This window comes from Numenius arquata, chromosome 12 (genome assembly GCF_964106895.1).
Source record: "Numenius arquata chromosome 12, bNumArq3.hap1.1, whole genome shotgun sequence".
NCBI classification, from domain to species: Eukaryota; Metazoa; Chordata; class Aves; order Charadriiformes; family Scolopacidae; genus Numenius; species Numenius arquata.
The window spans coordinates 45,047,512-45,061,222 of NC_133587.1; the positions used below are offsets into that span (position 1 = coordinate 45,047,512).

The window sequence follows — 13,711 nt, forward strand, 5'->3', positions numbered from 1 at the left end:
GCCTTGTCTCCCAAGGCTGGCCATCCTGCCACCACCTCGCTGGCCCCCAGGCTCGGGGGTGTGCGGGGCCGCGGCAGTTGGAGACTCGGGTCATCTCTTGGTTTGGTTGGGGACTCGCAGGGTGACGGCAAACGGCTTCTCGCGCTCTCTCCGTTTTTCCTTCTGTAGAACGGGAATGGGAATGCAGAGAATTCCCACTTCCCAGAGTGCCACCAGGCCCTGCCGCTGCAGCGTGCTCTGTGTCCTCCACACGGGTCCCCGGGACAAAGCACAGCACTGTGTTGTCCTTCTTGAATTGCTGAGCAAGGCCACTGTCACAGGGGTTACCGGGGGGTGCCGTGTCACGGTGGCAGTGGCATTTACTGCACCCCCAGGTTTTACCATGGCTTTGTCTCCCTTTCGGCAGGTGCTGACTCACGCCAGCTGTGGGGAAGCAGCCGAATGATTTTTCCAGAATGAGTCTGCCCTTGTGGGAGGAAGGAAATGCTTTCTCCTCGGGATGAAATCAGATGCGCTGAGGTGTTTGAGGTTTATCTGGGGTGCAAAGGTGTGCCCAGCAACGCAGGTCTGCGCTGGGCACCTCAGCTGGACCTGCTGATGTATCACTGTGAAGGCTCATGAGCTGCTCGGCTGAGACACCCCGTGCTCTGCGTCACTGTGCAAAGTCGTTATGAGTTGTGCTAATTGGATTGTGTTTGCACCAGCCAAGAAAGGAGGGAGGTGGGGGATCTGAGGCCGAGCGGCAAGGAGCAGATGAAACCCCTTAGGAACCCCATGGTCCCTACACCATCCATCGCAGCTCCTCGCTGCCGGGTCACGTCCCTCCAGAGTCTGTCCTCATTATATCTGAAGACCGTTTTATCTGCACTTGAGCTATTATGTGAAAATAGTGGTAGGCTATTCAGTCACACAGAATTACTGCTGTATCATTTTCCAGCTTTGCTGGTGACTCTGCAGACATTTGCAAAGATGCTGCCATTCTCAGAGGGCCGATGTCCTGAGCGTATTGAGTAGCTTCATCTGTCAGTTGGTTTCCAGAAGGGCCTCACGCTGCCCTTGTCGGAGCGTGGCTCCTCTGCGGAGCCGGCGAGCCAGGAATCGCTCCTGGGAGGAGAGCTGCCTGCTCCCACCCTTCCTGGGAGCTGTAGAAGCCGTTGTCCAGCCATGAGGGTGAGGTTTCAGCTCCTGCCTGGTGGCTGGGGTTTTGTGTGCCAGCCCCGGTGTCCCTGTGAGAAGGACCTGCAGGTGCAGCCCTGGAGGTGGAGGTCATAGAATCACAGAATTGCCTGGGTTGGAAGAGACCTTTCAGATCATCGAGTCCAACCATCAACCCAGCACTGACAAACCCACCACTGACTCGTCCCTCAGCACCAAATCTGCCCGGCTTTTAAATCCCTCCAGGGATGGTGACTCCACCACTGCCCTGGGCAGCCTCTTCCAAGGCTTGACAACCCCTTTCCATGAAGAATTTTTCCCCAATATCCATCCTAACCTTTCCCCACAACTTGAGGCCGTTTCCTCTTGTCCCAAGGCCTGTTCCCTGGGAGAAGAGACCGATCCCCCCTGGCTACACCCTCCTTTCAGGCAGTTGTAGAGAGTAAGAAAGTCTCCCCTCAGCCTCCTTCTCTTCAGGCTGAACACCCCCAGCTCCCTCAGCCACTCCTCGCAAGTTCTTCAGACCCTTCTCCTTGTTCTCCAGCCCCCTCACCAGCTCTGTTGCCCTTCTCTGGACATGCTCCAGTTCCAGTGGCCACTCATGAGAGCATCCAGCCGTGCTAGGCTCTGCCACGCGTCCCCAGGTTGGGCCACCCTCCCCTCACCCTGCCCAGGGAAGAAGCGAGGCTGCACCCCGGTTGCCATCGCTCCAGCCCATCTGCCCATCCCAGGGCTCCCGGTGCGCCGGGCGAGCAGCGCTGGTGTCGGCGTGGGCAGGGAGTAGCTCTTGGGAGGAATCGGAGCGTCCCCCGCTCCCCACCCCAGCTCTCCCTGCTCTCCCCGATGGGAAACCAGAGATTGATTTTCTCCAACCCAACAGTATAATCACTAACCCTAATTACAGATAATTACTGGGACTTGATACACTTATTACTTGCTAGAACGCTAAAGGAGCTGTGCATTGCAGGGCTGAGCAGGGAAAAAGGCCTGGAAGAAGGTGAGGAGGAGAGGAAGAGCCGAGAGGAGAGATGAGCACGGCGGGCAGAGCCTGCCCAGGGACAGTGGCAGAGCCGAGGGAAGCCAGATGGGCTTCCTCACACGGGGCAACCAGCCAGGCCATCGGCTGCCATTGTCGATGTAAGCATCCTGCTTTTTCGAACATCTGGCTCTGGATGTCTTGCACAGGGCACCTGGAAAAAAGAAGGGGGTATAATTAGTAGCCACCTGTGAAAACCTCAGTATAAATAACTTGCCCCACGCTGCCAAGGGAGAGTGGGGCGACGGGGTCACTGGTGTTCTCCTGGGGTGGGTTTTTTCCAGAAAACCAGGCTTTCCCTTCCGTACAGACCACGCAGAAGGAAAGGGGCAGGGGAGCAACTTCTGACAGCCCTTTCTGCTGTCACCCGGTCTTTCTTGAGCGCCGGCCTCCAGTCCTGCCCTGGGACCCCGTTCCTCCACTGCTCTGCATGACAGGCACACAGGGACGGTGTTGGGGTCTTCGTTCTCTTCTGGAGGTAGATATCCCAGAGCAAAACCCATTGCTGGCAGACGAGGGGTAGGGTCGTCCTGGTATGGGCTTGCTCCAAATAGAGTTTTTCGTGCGACTGAATCTTGCCGTTGTTACGGACCCGCCCAGAGCCACGGGGTGGATTTTGGCTGCTCAGGCAGGAACGGTGCTTGCTCTGTCCCCTCCCGGGACCCATGTGGAACCTCAGGGCGACCCGTGGTCTCTCTGGGTGTCGGGCGCTCCCGTGGCTGTGTTGCTGTGTGCGTCTGTGGGCAAAGCCAGCAGGGGTGCGTCAAACATGGTATGAGGGAATGGCTTTAGAAACTGAAGTTATGTAAGAAAATATAATACAATTCCAGCCTGAGCTGAACAGCCTTTTCAGCCACCGGCACCCATGAGCTGTGTGCTGATGCTGGGGTTTCATTGTTCACTGCAGTATTTGTCTGGGTCCACGCTTCTGCAGCAAACCTGGAACATTCTGGGTCTGTTTCCTTCCTTCCTGCGATTTTGTGTCAGACCCAGCTCCCTGCTTCCGACTGTAAATGCAAATGGTGATTCGTGTCGTTGCAGCCCGTCATGAGCATGTGTCTCCCACCATCCTCTTGGGGATCTCTTTTGGACTTTTCTGGCTTATTTTAAACAGTATTCCTTGTACATTTTCTGCAGCTTGTGAGTCCAGGTTTCTACAGACACTGTGACACCTTGTCACATTAACAGACCAGGAGGGATCCAAAACAAGGATTGTTTTTCCTTCATTCATGTGCTCTTTTCCAGCACTTTGGTCTGTGTGTCTCAGAAACAGTTTCTGAAGTATTTCACTATGACGTGGTGGAGAGTAAATTGCATTATTGTGGTGGTTCTCACTGGAGGACTTGGCCAAGTGACGCTGAAGCTTCCTTAGGCTTTCTGGATCCTGCTGGTTCCAAGCAGCAATGCAGCTCCCATGGGGAATGCCGCAGTTTCCCACATCCAAGCAGATGGGGAGAATGAATCACAAACCTAAAATTTAGTAGTGGCTTAAGTAAAAGTAGCCTTGGCTTCGTTGTACTGGTGTTCAGGCAGAGTAAAATTAAAATCAGAAATAGAGTATTAAGCACACGCACACACAAAAATATATATCCAAGCCAATTTCACAAAGCTGAAAGCAATTATGAGCCAGATCATTTGGGAGAAAGAACTTAAACAGGAAAAAAAAAGAAGTGAAGCATAATTAGGAGTTTTTAAAGAACATTTTACTAGATACCAAAAAGTTAAAATCAAAAGAAAGTTGCACTGCTTAAAAATGTATTAATCTGGGTTAAGAGGAGACGTAAACTATTCATTCTCTCTGGCCGGATAGCAGGGAATGCACAGGAACAAAAGAAGGTGGAGGGGAGCAGGCTGCATTGTGCGGACGTGTTCTGTACGTCTGCATGTCTGTGTGAATATAAAGGCAATAAACGTAACAGCAACATAATAAAGTAATCGATAGGCATTGAGCAGAAGCCGAAAGCTGCAGCAGGTAGGTCGGTGGTGGCACCAGCATGGTCCTGCTTGGCCAACTGGAACCACGGGTGGAGGCTCTCGCTGCCATCAGCCCTTTGCCAGGGCTGGGCAGACGAACATCCGCCGGGAGTGATTAATGACGAGCAGCCCTCGAAGTGACCCTCTTGGCTTTGTGGGAAGCGTTCCAGCCCCTGCCGTTCCCAGACTTGCTCTGGTTACAGCTGCACAAAGGGCTTGTTTCCCCATTTCATCTGGGTGCATTGCGGAGAAGTCATGCACCTTGAGCCTCCCCAGGCCACGTTCAGTCAAACCGAGGGAAGAAGCTGATACATTTAGCAGATTATGCTGTTGAATAAGAACAAAGGCACCAATGAGATAATACCAGCCCACCAGAGCTGCTGGGCACAGCGACCCACCACCCTGCTCTGTAGGGACGCCCGTGCCTCATCAGGTGGGGGGGCAGACACCTCCTGCCCCGTCTGGGGCTGCTTGGTCAGTGGGTTCTCCCCGAGGGGCGTCTCCACTGCCCTTCTCCTGGAGGGAAACCTGCCTTTCCCTCTCTCACAGCTGCTTCACTTGGAAAAAAGGCAAATCCTGCATCTCGGTTCCTCCTCCAGCACAGATCCAGATGCTGAGCTCAGAGCGGCTCCTGTGTCCTCCCTGGTGCCTTTTCCCTGTCCAATCTCCGTGGAAACACGGTGGGATCCCTTTCACCACCATGTGCTGACTTTACATTCGTCTTGTGCCCGGTGCTGGGTGGGCTTCTGCCCAAGCATCTGCCTTGTCCACAGCATCTTCATCCATCTGTGACAGTGGGTTTAGCCTTTGAATCATAAGAGCAGTCACTGTTCTTGTATCTTACCAGGTTCCTAATCTCCAACTCTTACGTGTTCCATGGAGACTGTACATAACACAAATTAAAGTGATGGCTTTAGTATCCGAAGCTCATTCCCCAGCTCACCTCCCCACTTCTTGGCCAGTTTCAAAAGCCTACATTGCCGTGGTTGCCCAAGGGGATACAGAAAAGGTAACCAGCAGAGTTAGAGACGAGAAAAGTTTTTCTTCAAGTTTATTAGGAACTATTGAATCCTAAAACCAGCATCCATTCGTTACTGTGTGGAAATAGTAAAATGGTTAACAAAGAAAAAAAAAGGGAAATGTTCAGTGAGCACTTCTGTGCGGTGTCTGGGAAGAGGCAAGATGATGTATCTTATCACAGGATGATGAATTCTTCATATTCCGACTGTAATTAGGGAGCATATTAAACAGCAGGTAGGAGATTTAGACATGTTTGAATCAGCAAGTCTGAATTATTTAATTCAGGAATTCTAGAAGATGTGGTCATGGTCTTTCTGAAGTGTTGGTGGGATGTTCTGGGGTGGAGAGGACTTCTAGAGGGCCAAAGCTCCTGGATTTCATGTCTCCATGGTATGAGAATGAAACCCACGGATTGGAAAGGGCTCAGAGAACAGCTGCGAACACGATGAAACGCTCACAAAACGCGCACCGTAGTGAAAGATTCAAGGAGCTCGATTTGTTTAGTTTATCAAAGAAAAGGTTAAGAGATTGTTTCAACACCATGTGTAAATACCTGTACAGGAATAAAAATTTGGTAGTAGGGAGCTCTTTATCAGGTAAAAATATATCCAGATCCAGTGACAGGTAGCTAAAGCAAGACAATTCAGACTGGAAGAAATAAGGTGCAAATTTCAACAGTGAGGGTAATTAACCACTGGAACTACTTATCAAGAGTTGCTGTGATTTCTCCGTCACTGACAATATTCTAATCAAGATTAGAAGATTTTCTAAAAGATACGTTGTGGTTCAGACAGGAGTAAATTAGTGGAAGACCTATGGTGTAATTTTATGCTCTGCGGAAAAGATGAGACAATCAGAGGGCTCCTCGTCCGGGTGTGCTCTTCCCCACACCACTCCGGCCACCCTTCCCTGGTGCTGGAGGTGCCAGGTGGGTGGACACGGAGTCCTCCATGGACTCTGGGTGGTGCTTGGTCTGGACAGAGCTGGGGCTGGGGGAGAACTTGGTCTCTGCAGCCACCTGCGGTTCCCGGGATGTCAGCGTGCTCTTGGTGCTGGAGGATTTGCGGGGGGCAGCCATCACTGCAGAACCTCTTCTCAGGCTTCCCCAGTTTTCTGGGGTATCTGCTAGTGCTACGTGGAGACGGCCACCACCCGGACCAGAGATGGCCCTGGTGTATTGGCTTGAGATGCCTTGGCTTATCTCACGTACCCCCGAGTTTTGGTTGGGAGATGAGAGTGTAGAATGGTAACCATGTCATGGTCAGCCCTTCCCGTCCTGCCGCAGCTTGGGTCTTCAGTGTCCCCAGAGATGTCTGGACTTCGCAGAGCTGTTTCTCCCAGCAGTTCATTCCAGGGATTAGCCTTGGTAGGAGCTGGGGTGTTACGTAGTCACTTGCCATGCGCATATGTCCAAAAATGTGCACTCCAAACGCAGTGCTAAGAATGGAGGGAGATTCCCCTGTGTCAGAGCATCTGTGAGGCCCAGTGAACGGCAATGGTTCCCACTGTGTGCAAGCTGGCAGATCCTGACGGCCTTGCTGAGGAGCAGGGCTGGGAAACCTTGGCTGCCCGCTGTTTGGGTCAGTGATTTTGCACAGGCATTTGCTGTTAGCAGAACTGGGAAGGGCGTCTGTCATCCCAGAACATGCCCCGTGGTGGGGAGGGGGCTGCGGAGGTGCTCCGTGTTGTTGCCATCGCCCAAGGAGAACTTGGGAGTTGATGTCTTTCAAATGACATGTCTCCATCCTTTGGTTGGTAAGAGCTAGCCTGTGTTTTTTGGCCTGCTTACTGGTAGGAATTGTTCAAGAGGAAGGAACCGAGTGTGTCCAGCAAAACAGCCTGCAGTGCTTGGTTCAGAAAACCAGCCTGACAGAGACTCTCCTGGCTCCGGACCCACTCCAAGAGCGGGGGCGGCTCTGGGAAAGGCAGCCGCGGGGTGCTCCTGGGACGGCCGCATTCCTGCCGACACAGCAGCTCCCCGCCCATTGATGGAGAGCGGTGAATTACGTCTTTACCAGCAGGGATTTCATGGGCAGGCAGCTTAACTGGGCTCATTGGCTCTCACCTCCCCTCCAGAATCAGTTGGTTTCTTGGAGATGAGGAGTTTCCCACCAGCTGGAGGTGGGTCCCCAGCCAGCCTGCCCCGTATGCCCTGGAGCAGCGTGTTGGGGTCTTGAGCAGCCACACTGCCCCCCACGCATGGCTTTTGGGGACGTTTGAGATGTGCTCTGGCTGCAGACACCAACAGAGTGTTTAAGAGTCAGTACACTAAGGTGACTGACAGTAATTCTGATTTTTATTTGGAATAAATGGTGATCAGTTGGCAACAAGTACCTTAAAGTTTTGGTTCCTGGGCAGTGGTGACCGACGACTCTTTGGGACATGGTTTGGCAGATGGTGAATAGCGTGAATCTGCAGTGGGTGTCGGTGGTGGTGGCAGGAGGTAGAGCTGATGTGTCCCAGCTCGGTTTCTTCAGTGCTGGTCAGGTTTTGTATGTTCAATGGAGAGAACGAAATAGTCCTTTCCTCGGTGAAGTGGTCAAGGATGTCGGTATTTCTGTATTTCTCCTATTAAAAATCTACGTGACTTTGTGTGTCCCTACACTTTGTGTGGCTGTTGCTGGCAGTCTGCAGAAGCTCAGGATGTGGGCAGCTGGGCCCGCGGGATTAGTGTGAATGGAAAGACACCACCTTTCTCTTCTGTACCCATTCCACCTGGAATTAGCTTTTTTGCGGTGGTAGGTTGTGCGTAAGAATGTAGGTGAGGTATCAGCCCAGCTTTGAGCAGGATTGTGCGTGTTTCCCAGTTACATGACACACCTCCTCTTGCACACGTGGGTGACAGTCGACTGTCATCACCAGTGACATGGTTTGGGGACACTGTGATGGGGAAAAACTTGGGGAATTCCTCCATTCTTGTCACTGGGGTGTGATCCAAATCCCATGGAAAACAGCACGTACTTTCCCAGGGTTTCCCGAATCAGGCCCATTAGTTCCAGAGCACATTTTGCATTTTGTACTAAATACATTTTGGTGTGGTTTTGTTATCTGACTGTTCAGAATGATCTAGTGCTGCAGGACATCTTCATGGCCAAAATACTGGCAGTGCTTCCAACTTAATGTCACCAGGAAATTTCACCAGAATCCATGTATTATTTTGCCAAATCGCTGTTGAAAATATTAAATTTTTCCCAAAGATCCTCACGTGTCTCTGCAAATGATCTCCTTCCCCTTTCTGCTAGGTCAGCCTTACCCGGTTCCCTGTGTATCCACACCTTAATGAAGAATTTCCAGTTTGCTTTGACTCAAGTGTTTTACTGGAGTGCCGGGGCTGCCACACTCCACGCTTAGAAAGATGACGTTCTGTTTGCAGGTCTCTTTCCATTTACTGCCATGTCATCCCTTAGGCTTTACTGAAAAAGGCATCGCGAAGCCTTGCCTGCTGGTGAGGTCACACTAACATGTCTACATGAATCTCTTTTTTGGGAGTTTTGAGGAAATAGCAATTGGGAGAGCTTTGCTTGAGGGACTGTAGGCAGGGTCAGGGAGAGTTCAGCTCCTGGAGGCTTTGGCGTAGAGAGGCGCTTAGTATTTTGCATGTAGCCTTTTATTCACCTTTCACTTTGCTTGCCTAATTTAAAGGGAGCATATCCAGCAGCTGCCAGTGCTGTCGCTTCCAGAGGGATGCAGTTCCCGAGGGCTGTGGCCTCGTAGGGAGCACCTTGCAGATCCCCAGGAGGAGCCAGAGGTTGGTGAGCTGAGCATGGGGCCGGGCTGCCAAGACACGTCTCTGCTGGTGGGGTAGAGTGCAGGGAGCTCCTGGACAGACCCCAGGGGCCGACAGAAACCGTTCCTGGAAGTTGTAGAAGCACCGTTTCATTTCAAAATGACGTTTTCACATAGGTGCTAGTTTTTCGTGGCCCGGGCTGCAGCAGGGCAGGCGCGGGATGCGGGGGGCTCGTGCCGGGTGCCTGTGCAGGGTTGGATGATCCAGGCTCTGAGCGCAGCTCAGCAGCTTTCCTAAGCGTGTCGTCTTCTGCACACACTTGGTGTCATTCAGGCTTTGCATAGGTCACACCGCAGCCATGGCCACCTGCCCTGGTAGCGTGGTGTGGTCCTGGGTGGCCACCAGTGAGCTGAGCGGGGCTACGGGCAGGCTCTGGAGGCAGCTGGGGTTGCTGCTCTGCCCATCTGGCCGCAGCAGCCCTTTCCTGCTGCCCAGCCTCACACACCGCTGGAGGTCCCTCGCTGGGGACAGGTTTGGAGGGTGCCTTAGCCACAGCAGGTCGCTGCATCCCTGGGGCTGGTCAGGGCTGGGGCACCGGGGCGTTTGTGGCAGCCCACTCTACTCCTTGGAGGAGCGACGGAAGGCCAGTGCCTGGGGTGGAGGTGCAGGGGGCAAATCTGGGCTCCCGGGGGCTCTGCAGGGCTTTCCCCTCTGCTGGGGGAGCTTCTCCCAGGCACAAGGTGCTCCTGCTGTTTGCCTCCTGCTCCTCTGTGTCCATGGCCATAGACATGGGCTGAGTGTACAGCCTGGCTTGGGGACACCACCTGAGCTCTGGAGGCAGCCCGTCCTGTCCTGTCCCGTCCCGTCCCGTCCCATCCCATCCCATCCCATCCCATCCCATCCCAGCAGTGCAGTTCCCGGGACCCAGCTCTTCCCAGTCCCAGGAGAGCAGCGTAGTCCCTGCTCCAGTGGCAGCAGGCTCCCTCCCATGAGGAGGCGAGAGGAGATGGATGCGGCAGTCAGGAGCGGAGCGCCAGCTAATTACCCTTCCGAGTGTGTCTTGTAAATTAAGGGCTAATTAGAGGCAAAGTCAGTGTCATGGTTTTACACGTGTTTCTGTGGTGCTGAACAAGGGGAGGGAGGGGGAGCGTGCAGCAGCCGGGATGGAGGCAGAGGAGCCGGCCGCCGGGATGGAGGCAGCTCTGCCTTTCTGGCTGGGCAGGGACCCCGGCACCACTGGGCTGCAGGGCACCATGGAGCTGCAGGGCACCAGAGCATCCCAGGGCTGCAGGGCACCACCCACTCACACACCAGTCTGTGAGAGAAGCTGCTCGGTTTCCCTTAGCCCGGCTCCTTGCCTGGCCACGGGGTGGCCGGCTCTGGTGGGGCTGGGGCAAGCAGACAGGTCGGACTGTGGATGAGTGTGGCTGCGGCTGCGGCTGGAGCCTTTCAGTGGGCCCTGCCCTCTTCCATGGCCAGAAGGGCTGGTGTCAGAGTCCTAGCCCAACGTCCGCGCCTCTGGGCCTGAAGGAGGACAGAGCAGGGAAAGGGACCTTTTGCTCGCCCCTGAGCCCCCCAAGCACTTGCTCTGCAGTGGCTGGAGCCGACCGCCCTGAAGGAAGGCACAGGAACGTGCTCCTGGGCAGGTGTGGGGTGATCCCTCTGGGGCAGCCTTGTCCTTAGCAGATTGCCTGCTGCCTAAAGCAGCGAGAGGTCTGCTCTCTGTCAGAGCTGCTCTGTTTACTATTCTGGAAATTTTGGATATTTGTAATGCAGAAACACTTGACCCATTTTGAATCTCCGAGAGATCTTGTCTTCTATGGCAGCCTCCAGTCCCAAAAATGCTCCTTTCCTGCGGGGTTCAAGGTCTAGGCTCAGCTCAAGGGGTTTCCAGGTGGTGGGAAGAGGCTTTTCCACCCGCGATCCCCACCTTACAAACATCTCTCCCCCCATTTGTCCCTTTGACGTCCTCTGTGTGATTTTCCACTCGCCCCTAGTGCCCCCAGCATGGTTGTATTTCTTGCCAGGGACAGGCCAGGAGTGAAGCGAAGGAGTGGTGGTGGGCACACTGGCTGCAGTGGGGTTTGCGTTTGTCCGTGTGCCCGAGGTTGTCGTGAGGATTGTGAGCAGACCCTGAACTCTGGCTGGAGGGGAAGCTGTGAGCCGGGACACCCAGCTCTGCATCCAGAGGTGCTGCCTTGAGATACGTCGGGCTGGGTGTCCCTCTGAGAAGCGGTGTGTGCTCTTCTCTCAGCACTTTTAGGGGACGATGGGCTGGCACCCCTGGGAGAGGAGAGCCAGGGCTCCCCGGGACATGTTGCACCAGGTACAGGGCAGCTTTTCCTCCTTCCACCACACTGCAGAAGCCGCAGCGGTTCCCTGCTAAATCCCCCTCTCTCTCACAGGCGCTCCCCACTCCACCAGCAGCACCTCCCTGCACTCGGAGCGCTCCATCAGCGGCATCAACCTGGTGGGCTTCAGCTCCAAGCCGGACGGCATGCACCAGCGCTCCTACTCCGTCTCCAGCGCGGACCAGTGGAACGAGGCCGTGGCTATCCCCGGCGGCTGCCCCAACCCCTGTGAGTAGCCCTTCCCAGCCCGCTCCCCCAGCGGGGGGAGGTTTGTTTTGGTGATGGGCTGGTCCTGCCCCGGGGCTGCCAGCCCAGAGTTCGCTCCAGGGGGTTGGACACATCCTTTGGGACCATGTCAGGACTGTCCACCTCCATGAGGGTCAGCTGGGGGTCCAAGCCCGGGGAGAAGTTCTCTGGCTGGGCTCGGTGAAGCAGTCTCCCTCGGCCGAGGAATGCTGCCCCGCGGCAGGGCTGCTCTGGCCTCGCTCCTCCTTCTGCCCCGCTCTCGGCTCACCCTGTGAGGAGGAACCATCGCTTTCCCCCACCTTGACGCCTCCTCATCTCACCCAGCACCCAGATTTTGGGGCAGTTGAACGAATAGGAGTAATTCCTGTCTCTGGAGCACAGACTGAGCGCGGCCCTCCCCCTCCCCCCACGCTCACTCGCTCTCTGTGATGTTTCAGGACAGTTGAGTGAATTAAAATAATTCATACATTTCCCAACGTAGCCACTTTGCCGAATTGGAAAATAAATGCTTTTGTGCTGCATTCATCACTCCTTCGTTCCTGGCTCTGCCGCCGCACTAAAAAAGCAGTTAAATGCACATCAAGAGTGGAGGAGCCATTTCCATGCCTGCTCGCCCCTTGTAGTTCTCATTAGCGCGGCAGCCGCCCCCCCGCTCGGTCCCAGGGGCTTTCGCAGTTTAAAGAGAGCCTCTTTATGATCATTACCGGAGTCCGACTGTGCGGGCGCCATTTGCAGCTGAGGAGGCTCCTCATTTGTAACTGTGAAAAACTATCAATTTCAGCGCGCCTGATGCAGCGGCTCCATCATTGGCCCCATCAGCTCCCTGCTGGAAGCGAATTAATCAGACTGTTACTGCTGATGGGGCAGCGCAGGCGACGGGAGCGGAAGGGCGCAGCTCTGAGCATTAATGTGCCGGCAGCCCCCCCGCCCCTCACCTCGGACATGGGGTGCAGTGGGGCGGCCTCCACTCTTCCAGCGCCCGAGGAAGCCAGGTGCAAGGGGGGACGGCCGCTCTGCACACCCATTCAGACACGACTGTGTCTGCCGGGATGCTGCAGGGACGGTCCCCAGCTCCAGGAGAGGGGTGCCCCCGCCGCCGGCAGCACCATGCCCACAGGAGCCATGGTGGTGGCAGGTCCCCTCCTCCTGCCATGCAGCCTCCCACGGAGCCCACGGACCTGGGGTGGCTGGGGTGTCACAGGACACACCGGGCTCTGCTCCTGGTCCTCCCGGAGCAATCTGCCTCTTGCGTGCAGAGTAACCCGGAGATGGGCACAAACGGAAGCTACGACGCTGCAGCTTCTCCCCATGACAAGGAGGGGTGGAATGCGGACTAATTGTGTGTCTCCAGCACTGGTAGCTGCTCATCGCCTCTGCCTGGGTCCCCTTGCACCCTGCTGGACCCTGAGCCCCGTGGGTCAGCCCTGCCCCGTGTTAGTGACATGTCAGCTGTGCTGAAGGGTCCGTGGCGTGAGGGGGGTCACCAGCCCAGCTGTCCTGGTAGCCTCCTGGAGCAGCCTCACAGTCCATCCCCCACCTCATGGCACCATCGCCACGGGGACAGCAGCGATGGCCTCCCTGTCTCCCACCAAAGAACCACTCGGGCCTGTCAAGAAAGGGCCAAGGCAGGCAGAGCCCCTGGAGCAAACCTCTGGCCCCAGGGGCCAGTGAGTGGCTCCCTGGGCTCCCATCCCCATTGGAGCAGCCTGGGCTCTGTGTGCCTGCACGGCCAGTGGCTGGCAGGAGAAGTGGGGTTGGTGTCAGGAGGGAGAGGGTTTGGGGGGCAGGCAGTGGTTCCCGTGCGGCACGGGGTGCCCGGTGGCACAGCATGTCCCCCCCCTCTGCCGCAGGGCTGAGTGACGCTGGCATCCCCCAGCGTGCCCCACCTGGACCCCAGCAGTGCTGCTGTGTCCGGGCAGCCCCAGTCTGAGTTCTCTGCCGGGGTCACATCCCTGAATGGCAGGGCAGGGTGGGGGATATTCCTCTGCTCGAAGCAGACGGTGCGGGGATGGGCTGCCCCTGCCGGCTGTGCCCTGGGGAGCACACGGAAGAGGGATGGGACCGGTCACACAGGTCAGGTAAATGTGCTCCAGCACATTTTATGTTGGCCCTTCATGGGAGGACCTCACAGCCCACCCATGGGGACTCAGGGGCTGCCCACACGGCCACTGGTTTGGAGGGGGAAGCAGGAGGTCCCACGGG

The 13,711-nt window shown here is 55.6% G+C and overlaps 1 protein-coding gene across 5 annotated transcripts in view; it reads left to right on the forward strand.

Annotated features, from left to right (window-relative positions):
- Positions 1 to 13,711, forward strand: part of AGAP3 (ArfGAP with GTPase domain, ankyrin repeat and PH domain 3) — a 109,123-nt gene that overhangs the window by 76,962 nt on the left and 18,450 nt on the right. For 3 of the 5 annotated variants that reach the window (XM_074157785.1, XM_074157786.1, XM_074157784.1), the window contains one exon: positions 11,318 to 11,491. The exons of 1 other annotated variant lie outside the window; for it this stretch is intronic. In XM_074157785.1, the coding sequence (XP_074013886.1) occupies positions 11,318 to 11,491 (174 nt within the window). Of the gene's footprint in view, positions 1 to 5,127; positions 5,145 to 11,317; positions 11,492 to 13,711 lie in introns of all 5 variants that reach the window. One more of the 5 variants, XM_074157789.1, reaches the window with a different exon arrangement.